General features: G+C 39.2%; 3 protein-coding genes across 3 annotated transcripts; 2 read left to right on the forward strand and 1 right to left on the reverse strand.

Moving 5' to 3' along the window:
* Positions 1-3,620: 3,620 nt before the first annotated feature.
* Positions 3,621-6,890, reverse strand: LOC102719014 (RNA-binding protein 34). The gene is made up of 4 exons (XM_006653911.3): positions 6,341-6,890; positions 5,392-5,554; positions 4,866-4,912; positions 3,621-4,786 (listed from the first exon to the last, which is right to left on the reverse strand). The coding sequence occupies exons 1-4, from the start codon at positions 6,847-6,849 to the stop codon at positions 3,856-3,858; spliced, it is 1,650 nt and encodes a 549-aa protein (XP_006653974.1). The 5' UTR covers positions 6,850-6,890; the 3' UTR covers positions 3,621-3,855.
* Positions 6,891-7,108: 218 nt separating this feature from the next.
* On the forward strand, positions 7,109-10,485 carry LOC102713910. The gene is made up of 3 exons (XM_006654855.3): positions 7,109-7,439; positions 7,526-7,583; positions 9,582-10,485. The coding sequence occupies exons 1-3, from the start codon at positions 7,162-7,164 to the stop codon at positions 9,630-9,632; spliced, it is 387 nt and encodes a 128-aa protein (XP_006654918.2). The 5' UTR covers positions 7,109-7,161; the 3' UTR covers positions 9,633-10,485.
* A 5,072-nt stretch (positions 10,486-15,557) lies between these two features.
* Positions 15,558-17,854, forward strand: LOC102714188 (myb-related protein MYBAS2). Its single transcript, XM_015837875.2, has 2 exons — positions 15,558-15,915; positions 16,729-17,854. Exons 1-2 carry the CDS (start codon positions 15,888-15,890, stop codon positions 17,433-17,435), a joined length of 735 nt encoding a protein of 244 aa, XP_015693361.2. The 5' UTR covers positions 15,558-15,887; the 3' UTR covers positions 17,436-17,854.
* Positions 17,855-25,476: the final 7,622 nt, after the last annotated feature.

Genomic DNA, 25,476 nt, shown 5'->3' on the forward strand with positions numbered 1-25,476 from the left:
CCTTGTGAGGATATCTTCTTTTTTTCCCATCAACTGTATTTTTATACGATGGTCCATTGGACTACTTGTTGAAATCCTGCAGAGCTTACCTCTGACAGTTCAGTTTGATTACAGTTTTTCTCTTGTACTTGGAAAGTAGAGGTGTTTTTGGTGCTAATCAGGACCGTACTTTGCAAGGACCAGAGATAAACTCGTTTGATTATGGCTAGACAATGCATCTTCGTGATGATGATAACCTAACCTGCTTGCTTGTTGAAATGATTTTTTTAGACAATGTTTGCTTGATGAATGATGATGAGCTCATGAAACGTCTCATGGCTAATCCAAATGGCGCCCGGAACAGTATCTTGCATCTAATCCGATACCTTTTGCACCTTGCTCACTGTGCTGCTGCTGATGGCAGTATCAGGATTCAGAAATGACTCTTCCTATTTGCAGCTGATTGATACTTCGTCAGCTCGAACAGCCAGCTTAAACAAACATCCAGTAGTGGTAGATGAAGCTGAAACTCGACGAAGACAATACCTGTTCAATAAGAAAATTATGCATGTTAAATATAAACAGTTCCTGTCTATAATTGGTTAGGCATTGCTTGCATAGGCACTGCACTTGTCTACTGGACTGAACTGATCAATTATTGCTGCTTGATGTAAGCAGAAAAGGAAGTTGGGGGCAAGTTATTGCATTGTTTACTTCTGCTTTCTGCAACTTGCATCAGAAGTGCTTGCTGTTTAATGATGGATTATGGTTTAGAAGAGTTTATGTCTTCTAAAATTGTTCCACACAATGGCAGCGTTTGATGGGGATCAAATGGAATCTTGCTACTGTACTGTTGACATTTACATGAAAAAAAAAATCAGACAGGAGAGAATATTAGGTCAAGATCCCGGTTAATTGGATCAAACTCCATGTGTGTATCTGACTGCAACTCTGAGCTCTACAAGAAGTATCACTTGAAGCTTAGATTAAAAATGTCTCAATGGCAAGCATGTCAGTAGAGACTGGAACATTCAGAAAACTTACTAGTAGTTACATAGAGATGAGAAAAAAAAAAGGCTCATCAGTTTGCTGCATCTCATCATGTTAGCTGATCATACAAGGAGAACAAACAATTTGCAAAGGCCGGCCAGTTGGCCAAGGTGGTCCTTTGTGCAGCCTGAAGCAACATAATCCTTTCTGTTCGCGGCGATACGATCAAGCCAATATAGAAAACAGGAGGAACAACTGTTCAGTCAGTTGCTCTAAAAGATTCATGGAGCTTGGTGTGCACAGATTGACCCACAGCATGATGTCCTTTGGCCAGAGACACAGTTGAACAATTTGCAGTTTTTGCCAAGAACCTACCATCCAGCAACTGCAGATGATTGGTGCTTGGGAGTTCAACTTGTCCCAGCAACTTCATCTCATTGGTGCAGCAACCCTAATCAGTATGAACTTATCAGAGGGGACAAGTCATGAGCATGACTCATAAGCATGATTATAAGTAGCCTTTGTGTCACTTTCACTCCGACGCTGCATCTTGCCTTGCGCCTGCCATTCTCCGCATAAAAGATCAAGAATAGAAGTTTGCTTCATTGTTTGCCTGGAGATTCAGCAACAGTTGCATCAGGAATCTCAAAAACCTGCCGTCATGTCAAACCTATGCAAAGATTATTTATCCTTGCATAGGCTTTGCTACCCAATACTCAGTTCTTGCTTGTATTGACTTACTTGCTAGTTATTTATGCGTGCTTCTTGCTACTACAGTATCAAAGCACAAGTCTGATTCCTTGTGCAGCTTGTTTCTTTTATCACTTCCTGAATCATGCTGAGCACAGCACATCTTTAAATTACCCATTAGAGAAGCAATTAACACTACATCAAACATGTCAACCATCATTTCTGAAGGAGAAAAATATCCCTGAGAGATGGTAAGAAACTGCCAACCTGTTTCGGTTTGCTGCATCTTCTTTCTGTATATCTTTTATCTGCATATGCGGTGTGCCGTCCACCGAATGCACGGGAGGGAATCTCTGAGGGAACACTATTTAGCTAATGCTGATTCAAAAGTTTATTAGTGACATGATATCATATTAGGAGCTTTCGTCAGAGTGTTGAAACTACGATTTCAGTTTTCCAAAAGGCAGTATATTCATTCATCTTTGGTGATTCAGGGGGCAGATTATGCATCTCATGCTGCTTAAGAGCCAGCATCTATAGCTTAATTAATTTTATACCAGAAGAGGAGATTAGAAACCAGGACACCTACTCCTGAATTTCTAGAACTCAACAGCTGATTTCCAGATGTCCTGAAAAATAAAGAACTCATGCGAAAACGCAAACCAGAAAACAATGACCAGTAATCAGTTGACACTGGTTATGATTCAGCTTTGCTTGCCATGTTTTATCCACTTGTCTCTTGTGGTGCGGTTCTAGGTTGCTCCAAATATAAAAGAAGAGTGGAATAAATTCTAAAGCAATCGTGAATGCTGTAATTTAGTGGTGCTAGTAGAGCATAGTGCTGTGACGCTGCTACCCATCAATGCAATATACAGCTTTATGATCCGTTGGAAATATCTGATTAGTACTAACCACAATTGTAATGGAGAGGAAAGATCTGCAAGTGGATCATTACAGGAGTAGATGACAGTAGTGAGCAATGACGGAAGAATTTTGCATTCAGTACCTGGACAGAGCAGTATTCTTGCTCCATGATATAAACCCTCTTTCTGAAAATTTTGCACCTTTGATCTTTGACATCGGAATCCCTCTCTGTACGAAACAAAACTGCAGAAATTTCATCGCAGCAGGTTTAGGTTCATCAATTCATGACAACAGCAAGAAGAAATCGTGTGATCATTTGTCATTGTTTTTGCTTCTTCCTTGCCATGATTAAACAACCTGCATGCAGCTGTCACAGGTCATCACGAAAATGGATGAAGCAAAGCCTGCTTTTGAGAAAGAGTTAAGTCACTGTCAGAGACAAAGAACACGAACGGGTTGCTGCGTTCAGTGATGGAACTCACCAGTGCAGTTGGGATCTCGGAGGTAATCAGCTTGCTTCGGCGAGCAACCAGCCGGCTTTGCATCTGTGTATTCGTGCATGCACCTCTGGATTTCTTTAGGGTTTTGGTCGCATTCTCCACGTAGGTCGCCACCACTCTGACGCAGACTGCTCTGGACTGAATCTTAATGAATTCAGGATCTGGCTCTCAATCAGTAGCAGACAATGAATCCAAAGTGCAGTAGCAGTAGTGCTACAGGATGTCAGCACACACACACACACACAAAAAGAGCTAGTGCTGATCGAATCAGATTGGTAGTGAGCTGGGGACAAGATGTTGCTAGCATTTTAGCAGGGTGAATCTTAAGGGTTACTATAATAATGTAGTATATTACTAAAAATTTCTATTCTTCTATAATAATTGGGCAGCACTAGTAAGTTTGCTGTGCTGACATGGAATTCTGATTATACTAGAGAAATTGGGGCTGGGCTGCACTGTTTACCTGGCCTGGGATGAGTAGTATGAACTGGCTCCATATCTGGCTTATTTTCTTTTTGATATAATTCATAACTTGCACAGTTGGTCATGTTTATTCAATGGCACAGATAATTCTTGGGACAAAGCTGGGATTAAAAAAAAATGCAGAGCACATAGATTGAATGATGATTGATTCATTTTCTCTATAGGATATCAGAATTCAATTTTAACAAAGGTAAAAGAAGGATGAAAATAAGTGTCTATTGCATACTGAATTGCCTGCAAAAATGTTTCTGAATCACATCCTCTATTGCTTCCATGAATATAACTCAGGTCCAATGAAGGACGCTTAACTATTGCTACAAAGTTCCATACAGGAACAAAATCATTTGATCTAGGTAGTTTTGTTTGGGCATTCCGATGAGAGATGGCCAGCGATGCCACATACATAACATGTCCGCCTCTTCTTTTTCTTTGCAGGCACAGATTTTGAGTCATCACTAGCCTTATTTCCATCGGATGGAGCTGAAGGAACAGCACTTGAACCCTCATAAGGTTTCTCCATGTCAGAATTGACTACAGCAACTTTGTTGGGGCAAGCTGATGAGAGATGACCAGGACTGCCGCATTCATAGCATTTCCGCCTCTTCTTGGAGGTTGCTGAATTTGATTCTTCACCTATTTTATTTTCCTCAGGCGTGATAGATGGTGCAGACTTTGTCTCATCATCAGCCCCCTTGTCAATAGAAACAGCATCTTCAGCCTTCTTGTTTGGGCAAGCCGATGAGAGATGGCCAGGAATGCCACATTCATAGCATGTCCGTCTTTTCTTTGACGATAATGTGGCTGAGTCAACATTAGCCTTCTTTCCATCAGAAATGGCTTCAGAGGCGCTCTTATTAGGGCAAAAAGAAGAGATATGACCAGGCGCGCCACATTCATAACATGTCCGTATCTTATTCTTTGATGAATCTGGATTTGCATTGCCATTGAGCTTCTGATTGTCCTTCTTGGGAACAGCACATCTAATTCTGACTGGCCGTCCCTTAATTGCCATCTGATCAAGCTTCATGGCAACAGCAAGAGATGTACCATCAGAAAAATCCACATGTGCATAGCCTTTGAAATCACCTGTCTCCTTGTCTATTCCGAATCGGATGGATGAGATTTTGCAATCAGAAAAGAACCTCTTCAGGTCATCTTCTGTTATGTCCCATGCCAGGTTTCCAACATAAACTCTATTGTATCCTTCTATCATCTTTGGAGCAAAATCTTCCTTTTCACGGTTAGATTTGTAAGGTTGAATTTTCAAATAAAATCCTCCCCTGAAGTAGTCAACAAGAATGTCATCGCTTATGGTGAAAACAAAAGGAAAGAGAAAAGTTCAGAAGGAAATGCGCTTACATATCTGCACCATCAAGAGCCAATGCCCGATGTGCAGCAGCATCAGTCTGAAAAAGGATAATCAGTCAGGTTAAAATACAGAGAAAATGGCAAAAGCATGCTGCCACAGAAGTCATGTGCATGATTGGCAGTAACAGATTTCAAGGAGCACCCAGTGCTTTCATTAAGATGGTTTTGATCCATCATATGAAATTAAACTAAAACAGCATATTTGGCCTAAAACAATGTTATAAGATGACAATGAGATGCAATGGTACCATATTAGTTACTACAAGAATACAGAGAGGAATTCCTTACATGATTCTGAAACAAATTAAGAATGTCTACACCAGTGCTACAAGCAAGTGAAATTGCATTGGAATGTAGTTAGTTTGAGCAAACTCTCCCACTACCATCATAACTATGTGCATTGAGAATTCACCGAATTAGCAATTATCTTAAGTTCTCTGTTACATTCGTGAGTTGACATCATTACTAGAACATGAAAAAATGGACTAAATAAAACAAGACAGGTTTTGGAGCTGACCTTAAATGTGAGAATGGCAATGCCCCTGAATTTCCCACTCTTGGGAAATGTCATACAGTCCAGTGCTGTGATGCTGCCACATGCTTCAAAGAAGCTTCTTATGTCATCCTCAGAAGAATAGTATGGGATGCCACCAACATACACCTTCTTTGCATTTTCCTCACTAAAACAAGGGTGTAATACATTACACAGCTAATTTGAAAAAGTCCAAAAAACAGCAAGCAGTAAAATAGGACGATCTCATTTCATAAAAAAGTGATGACAATACCACCGCAAAGCAAGTACCTTTTAAACTCCATAGCAAGCAATTTACAGCTCTGTTTCAGAGTTAAAAAAGAAAAGGGCTGGGCTTTTTAAAGTATCTACTTTATAAACAGACTGGTTTGATGATAACCAATCCAAATGGCCACATTATTTCTTCTGAATTGTGAAACTGCCTATACTGAAGTCATGACAAATCAAAACAACGCAAAACAAGGTAGAACCACTAGATCTCCACATAAACTTGTATACCATTCTATGCAAACAATCACATCATATCAACATGTTATGTTACTATCTTACGTTTCCACAAGAACGATATATTAACTATTAACAACACTCCTATTAGACTGTACACATGCTCACATTCACATCCGACCGACATGCTATCCTATCTTCTCTTAAATTTTTGACGAGAACGGCATCTTACTATCAACATTAGGGCCTCATCCTTTCGCTTTTACTTACGCTTACAAGCCAAAATTTGAATTTTGGGTTTTTTATCGTAGTTTATTTTTAAGTCTTTGCTTTTAGATTGCTACGAACACATATATAAAATTGTTATTCAGAATTTATTTTGCTTTTGCATCGAATATGCAGATGACCCTGTTAATCTACATTACATGTCACAAATCAAAGAATGAACTGGAATACGAAAGCACCAGTCTTTGAAGCACCGATTACTCACCTCTCCTGTGCCAAGAAGGGATCGTCAGATCGAACTGCATGGTCACCTACTTGCTGCAGCTCCTGGTTCTTCACCTTGGGCTTGCGTTTCTCAACCACCTTTTGGTTCTTCGCCTTGGTCGCTCCGTCTGGTCCCGGAGCCTGCTCCCCCTCCGCCACCGCGGCCTCTTCCTCACCCTCTGCTTCCGCCTCCTCACACTCCGGTTCCACCTGTACTTTGCCCGCCGCCGCCGCCGCCTCCATCAATCTCCTAATCCTCCTCTTCTCCTTCTTCTCCTTCCTCCTCTCCTCCCTCCTCAGATCCACCTCCCTCCTGAACTGCTCCTCCGACTGCCTTTTCCGCCTCTGCACAGGCTCCTTCACCTTCTTGGGGCGCTTCGGGCGGGGCCGCTTGGACTTGGAGGAGACGAGCCCATCCTCTGGGGACCCCACCTCCGCCACCGCCTCAGCATCTCCTCCGGGAACGACCTTGCGGAGCTTCTGCTTCAGCTTCTTGCGCGCGAGCACCATGGCTGCTGCTGCGGCGGCGGCGGCGGCGGCGGTTGCGAGGTTTTCTCCTCTGCCTCTCTGCTTCTAATGGGCCGAGGCCTTACGCTGCCGATTTGATACCTGAGGCCCATAATATTTGAGCCGGCACAGTATTTGTATGCGGCCCATTAAAGTTGGCCCGGAGATGAAACTGGCCTTCCTAGTTGGGCCTAAACTGTGAGGCCCATTTAGGTTGGGCCGGAAGTTTTGTGGCCCATCGTTCGGGTCCGGTGAAGCGTAGCGTCGCCGCCATCGAAGCGCCACGGAGCGGCAAAACCCTAGGGCGGGGGGACGATGGCCGGGAAGGCGGCGGCGACGGCGGCGGCGGAGACGGCGGCGAGGGTTTACCCGTGGAGGGACAAGCTTGCCAAGTACAAGGGGGAGCTGACCAAGGGGGTGTGGGGGTACTGGGAGCTCGGCGCCTGGAAGCCGCTCGGTATCAGCGCCCGCAAGCGCGCGCGCCTCCGCAAGGAGGTCCTCCTCGCCGGCGAGGACTGGACCTACGACCCTCCCCGCGGCGAGATGCGCACCAAGCGCAAGGGCCACAAGTGCGACCGCATCGCCGCCGAGAAGTACGCGCGCATCCCCCTGGATCCCTCCTCTCCAGTTGCTTGGTTGCGCTCTCTGCTCATGCTTAAATTTTGTTGTTTTTTTCCAGGCGTGCCAACACGGTTGAGCTCATGAAGAAGATGCCCCAGATGCTCCTTGACTACAAGGTTTGCTTCCTCGTCTTACCTGTTCATTTCATTCTGCACACAACGCATTGCTGTTAGCAATCCCCATGTATAGCTCTGCGTGCATTGCCCAGCTGATGGCTGCAGTTTTGGTGTATTGTTTTATCCTCCAATTTGTTGCTCGCGGTATTTGTCATAATCTTTTTATGTACAAAGATATAACCTCGATACTGTCTCAGTGTCAGCCTCGATCGCAATACCACAAAGTACAAATTAATTCCTTGGGGTTCTTTCATCTAATATAAGCTAGATATGAGATTCATTGTTCGAGTACCTGTTATGTATGGTTTGTCTAACATCAGGGCCTCCTTATTTTCTTGTATAACCACATGATGTTAATTGCTTCTGACCTATACACTGTATTGAGATGCTGTTTGGTATGGTTTGTCTTAGATAAAGGCCTGCCAGGCCTAGCTTGATTTCTCAATTTGTCTTAAATGCAAAAATTGTTTGGGGTCTGATTTTAGACCTTACAAAAGAAACCTAGAGATTGTTTTGTAATAATAACTAGCTTGTATTAGCATAACGAAACACAATTACTGTTATTTTTGTGCCTGATCAGTTGTAAGCGTAACCAGAAGAACCTGGACACAAAAAATTTCAATCTTTTACAGTAAAAGGCTATCTATTTATGCACTAACCCAGAAGGCTCCTCAGACCCCTAGGGTGCAGCTGCAGCTGCAGCTGGGTCATGCAGATCCTTGATACCTGGCTTATCATCTATCATAATACTTGATACTCCACAGACCTGGCTTATCATCTACTCCATCTCCAAATACTTAAGTTAAGCATAGGCTCCATCTCCGAATTTTTTTTAAAAAAACATTTAATATCAGATCAGCATAGTTCAAATACCTAAGTTAGTCATAAGCTTCACCTCCAAATAGAAAATTAAACTTCTGGAAGTAGCTTTGCGGTGCTGAAAGATTATTAGAGTTTATGCTGTCTAATACTTGAATGGGCCCTATTAGCTACTCCCTCCGTCCCGTATTATAAGAATTTTGACTTTTTGTTTGTAATGTTTAACCACTCGTTTTATTCAAAAAATTTTGAAAATATTATTTGTTATGTTTATTATTTTCTTTATTATTAAAAGTAGTTTAATTATTATTTATAAATTTTTATATTTGCACTAAATTTTTGAATAAGACGAATGGTTAAAAGTTACAAGTGAATAGTCAGAATCCCATATATACTGTGACGGAGGTAGTAGCTTATAATATTAACATTAAGTTTCCCAAACAGTCCACCTCAGGGTTGACAGCTGAGCCGTTGTTTGCATTGGCCAGGAATTTCAACTCAAATCCTGGTTCATTGATGTCCAAACAAGGCCTATGCTAGTAGACAGTTTCTTAATGAGAAATTTTACAGTACTTGACAAAGTACCGGTAGGTACCAAATTTTACATTAAAATTATCATACCTTGAGGTACATAGGCCGCTTTCGTTTTGGTTTGTTTTGGGGTAAGTTATCCGGCACGGAAAACGTAGTAATAGATTAGTACATGATTAATTAATTATTAATTATAAAGAATTAAAAAATAGGTTAATATGGTATTTTAAAGCAACTGTTCTATAGAAAATTTTCGGAAAAACACACCGTTTAGCAATTCGGGAAGCATGCACGTGAAAAATGGGGGAATCTGGGTAGGTAGGAGGGACAGCCGAACATGGCCATAGTACCTGGAGGTACCAAACTTTGCACTAGAAAATGTGGTAAGGCCTGGTACATACCATCTCAAAGACTATAAAAATACCCTTTTCTTGATAATTGCTTTCATGCATGGATTACTAATAGGTTTAGGGGATCCTGTTTTCCAGGACTCGATTAGTTCAGTCAAAGTGTTTCTGAGCTGGTATTTTCAAGACTAATTACTGTGATGATTGTCCTAGCAACAATTTACTGCATACAACCATGGCATGCAAATATATCTAACTGGCTGTTGTTTTGCTGTGTCTGCTTGATTTTTTATTTCTTCAGAAACGGAGATGGGAGAAAAAGATGAAAGAAGAGGAGGGTGGAAAGAGCTGAGCTCCAGGGGCTCAATAAAGATGCTGCTCTTCCTAAATAAGGCTGAATTTGATGTAGTGGGTTCAAATGATGGCCGGAGGTGATCTGTTTCTTTCCCTAGTTGGCCACTGGCTTTCCTGTTGCCTAAGGCACTTTGTAGTGCAGATATTTGATTGCTTCTATAGTTCCCAACACTTGGGTCAATGAATCATGATCCTAGCGAAGCCCAACTTCCACTGAGCAGGCTTACTGTTATGGATCAAATTATAAGCACACTTCTGTTGATTCTGTTTCGCTACGGAAGATGTTTTGTAATGTCAGGAGCTCCAATAGTACTTAACCTTTGCCATTGATGACTCAGGAACTGTGGCCATTGCAGATAAAACTTGTAGTTTCCAGAATCCAGTAGTGTGCTGCCCAGTTGCTCCAATGTGATTCCCACAACTGCTACGCTGCCCATTACCTTTGCATCGTCAAGTTGCACTGGCTCCTCCATTTTTTGTTTGACCTTTGGCCTGTTTAGATCTGTAGCTGCCTTTGGATGTGTTGTGCTGGCACAGGAAAGCAAATCAAGCAGTAGGGACAGGCGTGTACATGAGACGGCACGTTTTTGGCAGATGGAAAGGCAAAGGGGTACCTGTGCAAAGTGGCAATGGCACCCAGCATTTCTCTGCTACTGCTGGGTAGCCTATCACTACTATCTATCTATCTTTGTTCTTGGCCTGGCTTTCCAGGGACCAAAAGGTCAGCCATCCCCATGCACGCACGCATGGGACAAGATCCTTCCGGCTCGAATTGTTCTACTTCCTGTGAAACTCTTGCATTCTTTTATGCGTAAGCCTAAGTTCTGTTTCTGGTGAAATTCCTGTTGCCATTTGAAATGTCTTTTTTTTCTTTTGGTTTTTTCTGAAAGATAATGCTGCCATTTGTATCATTGTATGTAGGCTCAATTATTTACGGAATCAAGTTCTGTTTCATGCGAAATTCGCGCGAGTTTTGTACCTGTGCTAGCTAGTTGGACATTTGATAAGGCTGTATCTTTATAGTAACAGTGAGATGTGCTCTACTGCAGAAGCGTGCTGTGTGCATTGTGCTGTTCTACCTGCTGATTGATGTGTTGAATAGGGATATGTGAGGATAGGCTTCGATTGATCGGCCCCATCCAATGATAATCCCATGAACACTATGTTGCAGCACTCTTATAAAGCTCCAATAAGCGACAAAGTTAAGTCAAATGCCCCCAATCATGGAAAATTTTACATCGCCATATTTTTACTTCTGCTTATGCTTATAAACCAAAATTTAAATTTAAACCTTAAATTTAGAGTTAAGTTTGAAGGTTTTTGTTGTAGTTTATTTTTAAATGGGTAAGAACACATATATAACAGTTTGATTCATAACTTTTTTTAATATGATATGTGGATTTTTTCTTGAAAAAGCGAAAAGATGACGTCCTTGAGCAAACAATGTTACTTTCTTGTATTGCGCGTGCTTATACATTTCAAAATGAACAAATCACACTCAAAATCCCGGCAAGAAAAGCGAGCTCAGGCAAAATCTTAGCGAGTATTAGAGCCAAATCGAATGGATTGAATAATCTAGGGATAAGAATAATATGGTGTCGATTAAGCCATCTTGATGATATAAAGAAGAGATGAGGCCAATCCAACATGCTTGGTGCTGTCCATCTCACCTTTCCCTGACTTTCACGTCAGCAAATTCTATCTCCAGATGCTACCTTCTTCTCTAAGTAAAAATTCTCCTCCTATTTTAATCAGAGTCAATTAGGGTTAACCATGAGACACGAAACATGTATATAGCCTTGTGCAGTTTTTCCATAATTCAACAATTAGAGGAGCCACTCAAACAAATTGATGTGCTAACTAAGACTAAATGTTTCACTCCAACCAAGCTCAACTAGTCATATATAAATTCATTGAGACTTAATTTGCTCTTGCTTTTCTTATCCCAGGATCAACTTGCATCGATGATAGTGTTGTGCACTGTCTTGTAATATTGCTGATGTAGGTGTTAACACTCCTATCTTTTAGCTTTTGCTTATACTTATTAGCCAAAATTTAAATTTTCAACATTAAATTTTAAAGCTAATTTTAGAGTTTTTTTATGGTAGTTTATTTTTTAGCATTTGTTTTTAGATCACTAAAAATACATACATACAAATTTTAATAATAAATTATTTTTCGTTTATAAATATATCGTTTGACTTTTTTATTCAGAAAAACAAAAAGATGACCCAAGAGTTGGCCTCCCCTTGACATGACAAAAGCTATAGGTGAACAAAAAATACTAAACTCTTTTGAACCGGCAGGCTTCGATCGATATGGCTAGCGAGGAGGACAAGTATGTGTCATAGATCGTGCCGTGCATTAAGTTGCAATTTGAACCGTACGTTGCACGACGTCTGCACTGCCATCCACAGCACTTATCCCGTCGATTTAACCTTTCTTGGGAGGAATGATGAAAAGCCATATAGCATAGCTTAACAGTAACCCTGAGAAATTGATCAATATATCATACCACTTCCAAGCAAAAGGAATTGACATAGATAGAGAACTGTATTATTTTTATGGAGATAATTCGCGAAAGAGTTGGTGGAGTCGAGCACTGAGTATACCACTGTGGTTAACTAAGAGCCAGAACAATATGCAATGCTATCTTTAAAGAAATGCCTTGGCTGTAATTTCTTTTAAGCAAAGGGTAGAATAAATTTTATTATCTAAAAAGATCTTTAGGGAAATGTTAATTAAATGATGCACTAAGTATATGGCTGTTTACATGCCTTGTTAGTGGGTGACATATTTACAAACGAAAATAATTCGTAAATACAACTTTTATATAAATATTTTAGCAATATAAAAGCCAATCCCCAATGCTAGAAAATATAATTCTTTGAAAAAAAATCTCAAAATTGACTTCAAATTTAAGGTTGAAGATTCAAATTTTGGTTTATAGGTATAAGCATACCGAAAAATAAAAGGTGAAATATACTGTTTTGTTTCTTTCAAAAATGTTTTGGGACCTATTTCTACATGGCTAGATGACAGATCCACGGCCAATTTCCATAGTATTTATAGGTAAGTTGTTGTGTATGGCCTGGTTGATGTTTGGAGCAATTTTTTTTCCATTAAGTAACCAAATTTTTTGGGAGCTATAGATAATTTTATTTGTCTTAAGGTAGAATTACATATAATATATAACGCTAACTTTTTGTTTCTAAAATACAATTATCCTGTAGCAGTGAAATTACAAACAATATATTACAGATCATACACCATGACCAACTATATAAATTCCCCCATTCCTAATATTAACGTGACAATAATATTGGTGGACATTGGTCAACATGGTGGTCGCTGGTTTTAGTTTTGGGAGATTTGCTCCGGTCTAACAAAAAGTATGTCGAGGTATCAAATCGTTTTTCACCATTGCATCTAGCTGAGTATATGTGCTCCAACGATCAGAAACGATTTGGTACCACGAGTTACCGGTATCTCGAGGTATTTTTTGTTACTTTTTGTTGGACTGAAACGAATCTCTAGTTTTGGTACGATAGATTAACCATTTATCTTTGAGGCACTAAGTGAGAGAGAGTCATCTAAGAACAATAATGATTTAAAGTAGATAGTGGTGTACACCTTTTTGTGCGATAACGTTGGGTAGAATGTATACCACTAATAGCAAGATTGGGTGGTAGACCACCACGGCGACACTACTTTGGCTTTTAATTCCCAAATGACATGTCCCCACACTCCACACATCTCTCAAAAGAAAACAAGATCACTGTTAATTAGGCTCTAACCAATGGCTGCAGATTGTTCATTATATATGCTGGATGTCATTGCAAATTGCTACTCCGTCCTCTCTTCCTTTTTATAATTTTTTCTTCCGACATTGAAGTGAAACTAACTAAAAGTGCAAGTTTGTTTAAAACCATCTATATGTTGGCTATACTGATGCTAGAGTCGTTTTATTAAAAAAAATATATAGATATAGTCTCCTTGTTAGTAGTACACATACTTGTATGCAAGGATGAAAGTAACCATCAAATTCATATATATCCCAGATTCCATGAATGACCAATATGAAATGTCTATTTCTTGTCTATGAACTACCGGTTTGAAATTGATCAATTTTCAGAAGTTTTTCTAGTGTGTATAAAAAGATTGCATACATGAAACATAATATTAGATATATTGTTAAAAAGCTTTTAGAATATTATATTGTAACTTTACAATGCCTACTAAAATAAAGTGGTAAAGTATATGTATAACTTATATTTTAAACTACTTGAAAAATCAATATAGAGTATATAGTAGTATAAAATGACAAAGTATATAACATATATCTAAAAATTTTAGAAAAAAGAAAGTCAAATACAAAGTCAATTTCAAGTTATAATCAACACAAAATACTTATATTCTTTTTTTATCTCAACTTTTGCATGTTATTCCAGATATCTTATATGTATATGATGCATGCAAGAGTGCATGATGCATGCTTGCACCTATCCTTTCTTTTGGTCAATCATCAATAGAGAACAAGTTCTCCCATTCCTTTTTCCTTCAAAAGAGAAGCAAGGATATCCTTAAGAATTGCAACATGTGGATTAATTAACATAAATACACAGAGATGCACTTGCTAGCTATCTATCATCTAGAAGGCGCCAAGAGAATCATGCAAGACATGTAATTAAGGGGATATTTATCTCATATTGACTTTCACAAAACCATATCTCTACAGGGTTTGAAAGGAGCGAGGCAGAGCATTGGAAAAGATCAAAGACACTAGTTAGAGATACCGATTTAAAGCAAAATTAAAAACAAAAGATGCTCAAAACAATGGAGCTAAAAAAAAGGTGACCTTCACAATAGCTGAGCTTTAATTTTCTCTAGAAAACAAAATGTGTCGAGGAAAGCAAGATTGTTTTAAGGTGATTCTTAATGCAAGAGTTTGTTACGTGGTTTCGAAAAGTGTCATGTTATGTAAGGACATTTTATTTGATGAATAAAACTAAGTCTCCCATTACGAGGTTTCGTTTCACAGTTTCATATATTAGTAGACCATTTAAATGTGGCATCTAAATGACCAATTGGAGTTGATAAAATATTCTGAGATGAAACATAAACCCTCTTAATGAAAGTTTCACATGGTTCTCAACGTGTTACAAACGGTGAACACTAGTTTCATTTTGATAAAACTGTCTGTATCTCTCTCCTTATAAATACTTTACCATATCACCATACTAGCTTAGGCGACATCTCATTTAATTAGAATGGAACCTCTACGAAACTCCCATTGAGAGTGAGCTACCGAAATTTCAACGTGAATATGTTGCACACTAAATAGGAGGGAAAAACAACAACAAAAAGTTGGTCTGGACCAGTTCGTCTTGGCATTACATTGAGGCGACAAATGTGAAGCCCCCTACACTGAAACAAGAAAGAAGAATGGGTAGCTGAACACGTATGACAGCAACAATACGACTGCAGATAGTTGCAGCTGGGAGATACGACAAATTAAGCAAGCAAACGAACAAACAAATTTATATTGGGATTTGGGAGGGAAATACAAGTGTCACATTGGGGAATTGAAGGGTCAGAAATGGCATGCACAGAGCTTCGAAGCTCAAATTAAAGCTAGCCATGGATCCATGCAGCGATGGATGGATCGCCATCATGGATTCACTCCAGCTAGCCAGCTCGTCGATCGTTGCAATCATGGAGGGATCGATCGATAGCTGCCATGGCATGTCCGCCATGTACATGCACTAGCTAGCTGCAGACATCACGGCGCACTGATCGATGGAGATGAGATGATACAGACGGCATGCACTTGGCACTTGCTTCATATTATTCCACTAGCTATAGCTCACTTGTATCTGTCGATCTCTGAACAATTGTCCATGTCCGCTTGTCCTCTTCCACCTCTATATATATCCTAAGTGGCCACTACAGAGCCTCCATTATTAGCCATAGCAAAGCTAAACTCATTGCAAGTCGTATATCCTTTCCAGTTCCTTCTTCTTCTTTTTTTCACAGCTCACAATATTCAGAGTTAGTGCCTTTCTTCTCTTCTTCTTCTTCTTCTTCTTCGTCATCATCTTCTTCAGTTGAGGATGGTGGGCAAGAAGGCGAAGACGGCGATGGCGGAGGTGGAGGTGGAGGAGGAGGTGATGATGGTGTCCGGCGGCGGCGGAGGCGGTAACAAGAAGAAGAATATGAGTGGTGATGATGTAAGTAGGATGAGGAAGGGGCCATGGACGGAGCAGGAGGACGTCCAACTGGTATGGTTCGTGCGCTTGTTCGGGGAACGTCGTTGGGATTTCTTAGCAAAGGTCTCAGGTTTGCGCGGTGGCGGGTGACCTGCACTGCATGCCTCTCTCTCCCCCGATCGAGCGACCGCTTCTAATTTCTCTTCAATTAATTTCTAGCTTGTTCATTTCATTTCATTAATCTCTTCTTCCTCCTCCATCTTCTCATACGCGCATGCAACACCGGACCAGACATGCATAATCCCATCTCAGCTCACTCATGTATCTGATCCATCCATCCCCTCATCACATTTTTCAACATGTTTTTTTTTTAATCTGAAACTCTGAAATCATCTAGATAAAGGTTTGATTTTTATCTGAAACTCTGAATTGATCAAGATGCAATACATAAAGGTTTGATTTTTATCTGAAACTCCTGAATTGATCTATACGCATATACATAAAGGTTTGACTTTTATTTGAAACTCTGAATTGAGATCAAGATATTCATATATGTAATTACGCATAAAAATTTCATTTTTACTTGGGGGATGTGATCGATCGATCGATATATGAATTATATATGGTGATGATGCATGAGTGTTCAATCAATCAATTAAATTAGCGGCGATTGATGAAGGCGAGGTGTTGCATGCGCGAATTCAATTCGTAGATTAGGATTAGATTAGATTAGAGGCGATCGATCGTGGCAGGCAGGAGAGGCATGCGTGCATGCATGAGGACGCACGGGAAACTGAGGTGTTAACCATCTTCTTCTTCTTCCTCTTCCTCCTCCCTGCCTCTCTCTCCCTGGCACATGTTGGCCTTGGTGCTTGTACCTTTCAGGTCTGAAGCGCACAGGCAAGAGCTGCCGTCTCCGGTGGGTCAACTACCTGCACCCTGGCCTCAAGCGCGGCCGCATCACCGCCGACGAGGAGCGCCTCATCCTCCAGCTCCACGCGCAGTGGGGCAGCCGCTGGTCACGCATCGCCCGAAGCCTCCCCGGCCGCACCGACAACGAGATCAAGAACTTCTGGAGGACGCACATGAGGAAGATGGCGCAGGAGGCCAAGAAGAAGAAGACGCCTGCTTCGTCGGCGGCGCCGACCTCGTCGTCCGGGTCCTTGTTGTCGTCGTCGTCGCTCACCTCCTCCTGCTCCGCCTCGGCCTCGGCCTCTTCCAACAACGGGACGGTCACGACGGCTACGACGACGACGACGACGACGACTTCCTCGGCACTCACCAGGGCGCTGCAAGAAAGCAACAGCGGCGGCGACGACGACGCCGTCGACCAGCTGGTGGCGGCCACCACGCCGGCGAGCCACCACCACCACCAGCAGCAGGAGGAGCAGATGGACTACACCATGGACCAGCTGTGGAACGAGATCGCTGCGGCCGAAGCCGAGAGCTGGGCAGCTGGCTGCGGTGGCCACGACGCCGCCGCGGCGGCGATGGCCTCGCCGGTCTGGGATCAATACTGCACCGACGACTACTCGCTGTGGAGGATCGACGACGAGGAGTACTACAAGAAGATGCTCGATGCCTCACAATAGCACTCAAAGCAAAACAACGCCCGAGATTAATTTCTTGATCGATCTGCTCTTGTTTTAGCTTAGCTGACGACGACGACTAGCTCTGATGAACTCGATCTATATTTGCCTTTGGTTGCATGCACTGCATATCCTTGCATCTGTCTACTGTAATTACATGTTGATGCACGTATTATGCATTGCCTGTCAGACCCTGCTGTTATCTAGCTTGATCAGTCAGCATGCCTAGCTTTGTGTACATGTAGGAGAGAGAGAGAGTATTAGTAGTTCAGACTGATGAGATCAAGTGCTATATGTATATTGCTTTCCTGGTATATGTAAGTATGTATATATGTTATGTATGCTTTTATGCCATTCAGTGTAAGCAGTGAATATTTGTCACCTGTTTAATCTGGTAATTAAAAACCTATGACTGATTTTTACCTTGTATTTATACTGCAGTTTTGCAGTGTTTCAGATCTTGGCAGAGTGATTAACAGAGTTTGAAATATTTGGAGAAGTGATTATAAGAGTTTAAGATAAGTGCCGGTGAAAAGCTAGCATACCATATTTCAGTTTTACCGAAATAAAGTTAAAATTAAATTCATGCAATTAATTATATAGTCTCTGTAATCTGCATATGAATGAAGAAACCATTCAAAATAAATCTCTATGTGTAGAGCTGATTTCAGGGGATTTTTTTGCCGATGATCCACCAATTAAAGTCTCATAATAAAACTTCCCCTAAATCACATGAGGAGGTAATTCAATGGTGATTAGTTGTGCAATTCTGTTCACAATCAAGTAAAGTATCAAACAAGCACTCATAGTACTGCCATTAGATCATGTGAAAATTGCTTCTATATATCCCAAGAAACACATATAAAAGAATCTTGACTCTCTACCATGAACAATGAGAGAGCATAATGTACAGCATGCAACATACACATATATAGAACATATATAGAGAATCTTCACCCAAAAATAATAAACATATATTCCAAGATACCAGCAAGCAATCACGGTATAGTGCATGGCGGCAGTGGTTTCATGGGAATCTAATAATACAAACTCTCCAAGCAGCTAGCATTGGAGAGACACACAAGAGTCAAGAGATCAGTACTAACTGAAAAAGATATATGCCTCAGATCAAGAGGCCATGAGCAAGCAGCAGGGAAGGAGAAGAAGATTAATTAGGGGATAATAATCCATCACCATATATGCATCCCCAATATTATGCCATGTTGTGTGTGCATGTCCCTTTCCAGCTTTTCCTCACATCTAATTACCTTTCCATCCCTCCAATAGTCTAAACCACATCTCATACCACAGCTAGCTGTTTTAATCTCACTGTCACTAGCTACCAGTGTTTAATTGGTGATCTACACCGTTCATGGGCAACAGGCAAAAAAAAATTGCTACGCGCACTAGCAATTTCGGTCGCTTTTATATATAGTAGGCATATCTTCGTCTTATTCAAATTTTTTTTGTCAAATATGTAAAACTATAAATATACATAAAATTATATTTAACAATAAATAAAATGATATAAAAATAATTAATAAATATGTAAATTTTTTGAATAAAACGAGTAGTCAAACGTGTATAAAAAAAGTCAAAGACGTCAAACATTTAGTAGTAGTTTGTAACTGTGACACACCCTCAATCTATTGGAAGATATATATAAGTACATCAAGATTATTTAAACATTAGAACTTTGACTAACAATTAGTCTAATCATATGTATTTTTAAGAGATACAAAAATAATCATTGAATTCATGCTTGGATGTAATTTCATATAATGTTGGTTCCGCCATAGATAATAATATAATTTAGGAGAAATTGACCGTCGACGTTTGATGTTAGAGATGTGCGCCAAGTCAAACTTTACCAAATATTTTCGAACGGAGAGAGTATTTGTGACTTCTCTTCTTTGGCGGATTATGGTTTCATAGCTTTTGAAAATTGATCAAAATTGCATATTTGATAACAGCTAGCTGGAATATTGTAACATATAGAATCTAAGCTGAAGCCATAAAGACAATTCCTGCATGGCCTAAAAATCCATTTAATGTGTAGCTCAAGCATAGCATTTTCTAATGCAAATCTCACACAATTAACAAGGCGCCAAGTTTCCACCTAATCAATAGCCATATCAAGAGCTTCCCATTAAAATTCTCCACTGACAGATTGTTACTGTCGAGTACTCACTGAGAGCAATTTCAAGCCTGCCCTATGAGTTTCATCTTGGAGCTAGGTGTAGGTGTAGCTCTAGCATATGTCCACGGGTGATCGATGCAACTTGCAAGAAAGGAAAAATGCCAAGTGGCTTTGGTGATAAGGGATGAATTAATTGAATAAAAATTCATGGTGGAAAAGGTGGTGATAAGGGGGCAGGGCCTTTCTTTTCTCCTTTTGCACCCACTTTATGCTCCTAATTCTGATTAACCTAGCATTATCTCTGTGATTTGTTTACACCACTAGTGGTTAACCCCAATGGTGTTAATTAGCTAGCTAGTGACATAGTGGTGTCAGTAACCCCACACAAGATCAGTGAGCTCACCTCCGTTAATTATGTTCCCCACTGTCCACTAATTTGTTAATTTTGCCATCAAATTCTCCAATTTTTTTTGTGTTCTTGGGGAGTAACATCCAATATAATGCATTGATATTTTTCTGATGGCCCCTGGTAGAGAGAGCAAGAATCATGCATGCCTGCCCTTGTTTCTCTAGATCTTACCGGTACATCAAAAAGTAGGGCTAGCGTTATTTTTTTTTTGTGGGAGGAAACATATGTCACATAAAGCTGAATATTCTTGGGTTATTATTCAACAAATGTACACAGATTCTTTTAGTTGTTGCAGCTGAATAAATTCTCTCTCTACGCGTTTATAGACTTTTCCATCATATCCTCCCTTGTTGCTGCTTTCTGTTACTGAAAGATGACATGAACGATGACCTTACTTGTACTTACCTGTTTATTCTTGAAATATTATGGCTAGCTGTGTTCGTTCCACCTAATCAACCGCATTTTCTTTTCTTGAATTTTGTTTGTACGTATCTCAATCTGTTAAACTGTGTGTTTTGTAAAGGTTTTTATTGAAAAACTCATTATCTTATATTTTTAAAGCAATTTTTTACTTTATAATAGTTAATTCTATTATTTATATTTTTATATAGGTACAATAATTTGTGATACAGGAGGGCACAGCAAGTGACATTGTTATAGATACATATGTTGGATTTCTTTTATGTTCTCTTCTTAAGATTAAATGAGTAGCTACTAGCAGAGTTATTGCCCTTGTGTCTTTTTAGTTTTTAGAAAAAGAGATAATGATAGATCACGACGGATATAGCTGACATCAGGGAGCAAATTAAAGAGGGTCCATGACTCAAACAGATTAATTATCTCATCCTGGGTCTGTGGATTGCATAGTAAGATGAGATGCATATATCCATGAGCCATCACTGCTAAAGCATATATAGTGTGGTCGATCAGGTTTCAGGTCATCTTATCTTTGCCGGTGTGTCGTTTGCCACATTTACGCACTTGAGATCAGATAACCATATATTTCCTGCACTTGCAGCAGTGTATCTGTAGAGAGAGAGAGAGAGAGAGAGAGAGAGATCAAGTTGGATGAAGCTGTGAATAAGGAGTAATCCGCTCACATCACTAATAAAAATTCAGTTTTGGCGATTATATATATAGCTCGATCGCATTTTTTTTTTGTTTGGATTTTTCAGCAATGGTTGGTCGGTTCTTCTTTCAACTTTCAACTTTGCCATTGAATTCTTTGGACTGAGCAACTCAGAAATTCAGCCAGGGGTTCAGGAAAACACATTGGCAGAATGTTTCTAAATTGAGGATTATACTTATCACTTACTAATTACTATTAAGAGGCGGCATGTTTCCTAGACTCATCTTTTCTTTTTTTTCTTATACTTATAAGCTAAATTTGATTATTTTTTAAACTTAAATTTAGAGTTCTTTCATTGTCGTTTATTTTTTTTAACATTTGCTTTTAGATCACTTAGCACACACATGTATAAAAGTTTTATTCACAAATTATTTTTATTTATAAATATTTTGTTTTTTTCCTCAAAAGCCAAACGATGAACAAACTATAAATATAAACAAAAGGTAGTTTTGATTATTGAGCACGATTGCATTTGCGATTCGGATTCTGCAACAATAATTGCCTATCCATCCCTCATGGGCTGGGCTCAATTGGCAACCAACTACTTGCCTATGCACTAGAATTCGACAGTCAAATCCAAACATTCTTGATAGGCCTAGGTCCTGAATACAACTTTGGAAAAAAATCATGTTTAGGCATTTAGCTGGCTCTTTTGTTTACCTCCCCTATAAAATACTGGGCTTGATTGAAATGTTACGAACGATCATTATTCTTGTTTCTTTTTTCTGTAAGTTTCCAATGGAACGCTAGCTCAGATTTATATTTGTGGAGTACTTTCTCCGTCTCAAAATAAACCAATCTTTTACTTTTTACCTATAATATTTGACTCTTCGTCTTGCTTAAAAAAATTTACAATTAATATTTTTGTTTTTATTAGATGATAAATCATGAATAGTACTTTACGTGTAACTATTTTTTTTTGAAAAGTTTTCAAATAAGACGGATGGTTAAAAGCTGGACACGGATGGTCAAAAGTTAGCCTAATTTAGGGACGGAGGGAGTATGCAGCATAACACTTTAGGACGTGTTTGGTTTGTAGGAATTTTAACACGTAGGAATATGAAATGTGGAGAAATATGAATGCATGCACACATTAGTCCATAGTATTAGGTTGCAGTGAATGTAAAATTTTCTTTGATTTTTCTATACAACTTGTAGGATTTTTTTTTTGATTTTTCTATACTTCATTGCTACGAACCAAATGACACTCATAAGAATTACTCCTTATTACTTAGTAATCCAAATCATGTATTTTTCCTCAAAATGAATAGGCCCTTAGGGTCTACTGGTTTGAAAGAGAATTTTACGAATTTTTTAGAGAAATTAAACTATTTCTCATAAAAATAAAATATTCATGTGCTCCAAAGGAGCTCTTAGAGATTTCATATTTTTCACACATGTAAAAAAGCACAATTCCTGTTTCAGAGATGTCAGCATCCAAACCTACCTAGTTTGGTAAGCCAATGCCTTCAGTACCAAAGCTTTCAGCTTTAGCATCTCCAAACTATATTTCTAGAGAGGAATCTATCGGATCATTAGCTTATCATACCCCCTCACACATCCTATATATTAATTCTGTGCACTAAAATATCACAGTTTCTTACATGTTAAATCCAATCCAATTGCCACTTAGACTCCATTATAGGGTGAAAACTCCATTGTTTTCAGTGAAAACTATCTAGAAGATGCTTTACAATCATATTAATTTATTTTCAAGTTTACAATAGCTAATACTTAATTAATTATTTGCTAATGAAATATCTTGGTTTACATGATCATCTCCTTTTTCCATCGCCTTCGGACTCACCCTTAGGCTAGACGCATGGATGGTATATTTTGCATAGAGTATTTTTCTAATTTGACGAAATTTTAAGTTAAGGAACACTGATGAAATCTCACAGTTCTGCAAATTTCAGAGATGAGGGGGGGGGGGGGGGACCCTGAATAAAAAGAGACGAAACTAAAAAGTGGTAGCAGTACACCATTCTAGGGTTTATGGTGATCAGATCACTCGTTTTGCCCTTCTTTGCTCTTACTGATTTCTCTTGGTGACAAACTGACAATAGAGAAAGTTAACCTCATCGGAGAGGAATCAAAGCATTGCAGATTCTTACATTTTCTGAATCGTTTTTCGTGATCAATTCATGAACATAAAAACGTGGATTGATCCAGAACTCTAGCTGAGCCAGATGTGTGCTGTTACATATATAGTGACATTGAGACTTGCAAGCGAAAGCCTGAATGGATTGGGCCGAATTAAGTTGCTGTGCTCGAGTCACTCAGAATTGCAGAAGGCCTGTGTAGACTTTCAGGTCCAGATTACAAGATCCACTAATTCCTCTTGGCTTCACCGATTACAGGTGCAGTCCACATCCAGATGAGTGAATGCACACCAAAATTCAGGCCCAGTCTGAATCTTCTTCTGTTTCTTTCTTTAGAGCTTATTTAGTTCGTGAAAATTTTTTGGTTGTGGCTCAGTTTAGATTTAAAAAAATTTAGATCAAGGGTTACGTCGAACGTTTAACCACGTTTAACCAGATGGTGGATGGAGTTTTTGGATACAGATGAAAAAACGAATTTTATGGCTTGCTTGGAAACCGCAATTAAGACGAATTTTTGAGTCTAATTAATCCGTCATTCGCACATGTAGGTTACTATAACTCTTATGACTAATCATGTACTAATTAGGCTTAATATTCGTCTCACGATTTTTCCCGTAAATATGTAATTTGTTTTTATTTTCATCCATATTCAATGCTATATTTAGATGTCGAAAGTTTCGATATTTTTAAGAAAATTTACGGTTTTGACGTGCCCGTACTTTTTACCTTATCTATCAACGTCGATGTGGATGGATTGACAGGTGGATGGAGACCTTTACCTGACGCCAGACAAACAACCGAAAATTGACAGATTGAACTTTTAAAATTTGAAAATAAATCACGCCAAAAAACTATTTTCAAAAATCAATTGTTCGCTCAACACCAACTAGCTAGATTACGTGATGCCGGAATCCTTACTGAGCTGGTTATGTCTTTTTCATTACACGAAAGCTTTGTGAACGGGCAATTGTAGTGTATATATATACTCCCTCTCTGTGAGTATATACTTGTCACCAATCACTATCATATTTGGACTTTGATCATTTTTTGCATTTTTTTTGTAAATAGCTAAATACGTAGGAGCTTTCTATGTTATCGCAGTATACTACATACTAACCATAAATGTTAAACTTTGTTTTATCATATTCTAGTTATTTAAAAGTTATTAGTAGTAGTGATTAAAGTTACAACGGTACTCATCAACGGTGATAAGTATTCAGAAATGAAACGAAGGGGTATACGTTAGTAACGTTGCACGCAGACCTGCACACGGGTGTGTGCCCCGGACCTGATCACAGCACACAAGCGGAAAACCAAGTTCCCTAAAATTTCAACACGTTTAAAATTTGATCATTAATGTCCCCTAAGATATTTCGATCCAACTTTCAAAAATTGTATGGCTAAATTCGCCATTAAATTAAAATTAGCTTCAAATGAAACCACAACTTTACTCCCTCTGCTTCAACTTAATTCACTTGTCGTTCTAGCCAATCTGGCACTACGATATTGATAGGCAAACATGAAATTAAGCCTACAACGTTTAATAATTAATATGCATCAATCAGAAAATCTCGTATATAGGCACGCTTACCTGGAAAAATCAGGACCCTACATGGCGAGAAGAATAGACAAACCCTACATGTTTATGCTCTCATACAACAGGAAACACAAACTTCATATGTAGCTGTATCATTTATATGAGATTTAACGGTATCTATTATTTCTGCTGAGTGAGAGCATAAACAGGTATAGATGTGTTTATGCACCTTGGACATGAAGGGAGTAACATCTAGTAGTATGATATAATTTTCCCATACATACACACACGTATATCAATTTGACAATATTGGAGTTGGACAGAAAATCATGGGGTCAACCGGCTAGACAAATATTTCACAATTCAAACGTTTGACAATTTATCCTATTTTTATGCAGTAGCAATATATAAAAGTGAATAGTTTTCAAAAGTGGTCACTATATCTTACATGTTGATTTAAATTTCACTACACGATTCTTTACCGCATTAAAATCATTGATAATTAAATATATCGTCACCTTCACTGCAATCTCTTGAAATTAATCTATCTTCAATTTTGTTTTGTAGGTTAATCTGAATAAGTTTCATCATAGAAAATTAATGTTTTCTCCGTGGTATCAATCGCCAGTTAATATATAGACCACGACCTCTGTTGGCACGAACTTAACGCTCGACAGATGTTTTGGAGACAGTTATACATCGATCAGATCGATCGCTGCTGATGGAG

Source organism: Oryza brachyantha, chromosome 5 (assembly GCF_000231095.2).
Source record: "Oryza brachyantha chromosome 5, ObraRS2, whole genome shotgun sequence".
In the NCBI taxonomy this organism is placed as follows: Eukaryota; Viridiplantae; Streptophyta; class Magnoliopsida; order Poales; family Poaceae; genus Oryza; species Oryza brachyantha.

What these genes read in the sequence shown, in the direction of transcription:
- LOC102713910 (XM_006654855.3), top strand. Translation starts at nt 7,162, where the DNA reads ATGGCCGGGAAGGCGGCGGCGACGGCGGCGGCGGAGACGGCGGCGAGG. An exon ending in GACCGCATCGCCGCCGAGAA is followed by an intron (nt 7,440 to 7,525) that starts GTACGCGCGCAT and finishes GTTTTTTTCCAG; the next exon opens with GCGTGCCAACACGGTTGAGC. An exon ending in AGATGCTCCTTGACTACAAG is followed by an intron (nt 7,584 to 9,581) that starts GTTTGCTTCCTC and finishes TTATTTCTTCAG; the next exon opens with AAACGGAGATGGGAGAAAAA.
- LOC102714188 (XM_015837875.2), top strand. Translation starts at nt 15,888, where the DNA reads ATGGACGGAGCAGGAGGACGTCCAACTG. An exon ending in AGCAGGAGGACGTCCAACTG is followed by an intron (nt 15,916 to 16,728) that starts GTATGGTTCGTG and finishes TGTACCTTTCAG; the next exon opens with GTCTGAAGCGCACAGGCAAG.
- LOC102719014 (XM_006653911.3), bottom strand. Translation starts at nt 6,849, where the DNA reads ATGGTGCTCGCGCGCAAGAAGCTGAAGCAGAAGCTCCGCAAGGTCGTT. An exon ending in CCCTTCTTGGCACAGGAGAG is followed by an intron (nt 5,555 to 6,340) that starts GTGAGTAATCGG and finishes CCCTTGTTTTAG; the next exon opens with TGAGGAAAATGCAAAGAAGG. An exon ending in GCTCTTGATGGTGCAGATAT is followed by an intron (nt 4,787 to 4,865) that starts GTAAGCGCATTT and finishes TGACTACTTCAG; the next exon opens with GGGAGGATTTTATTTGAAAA.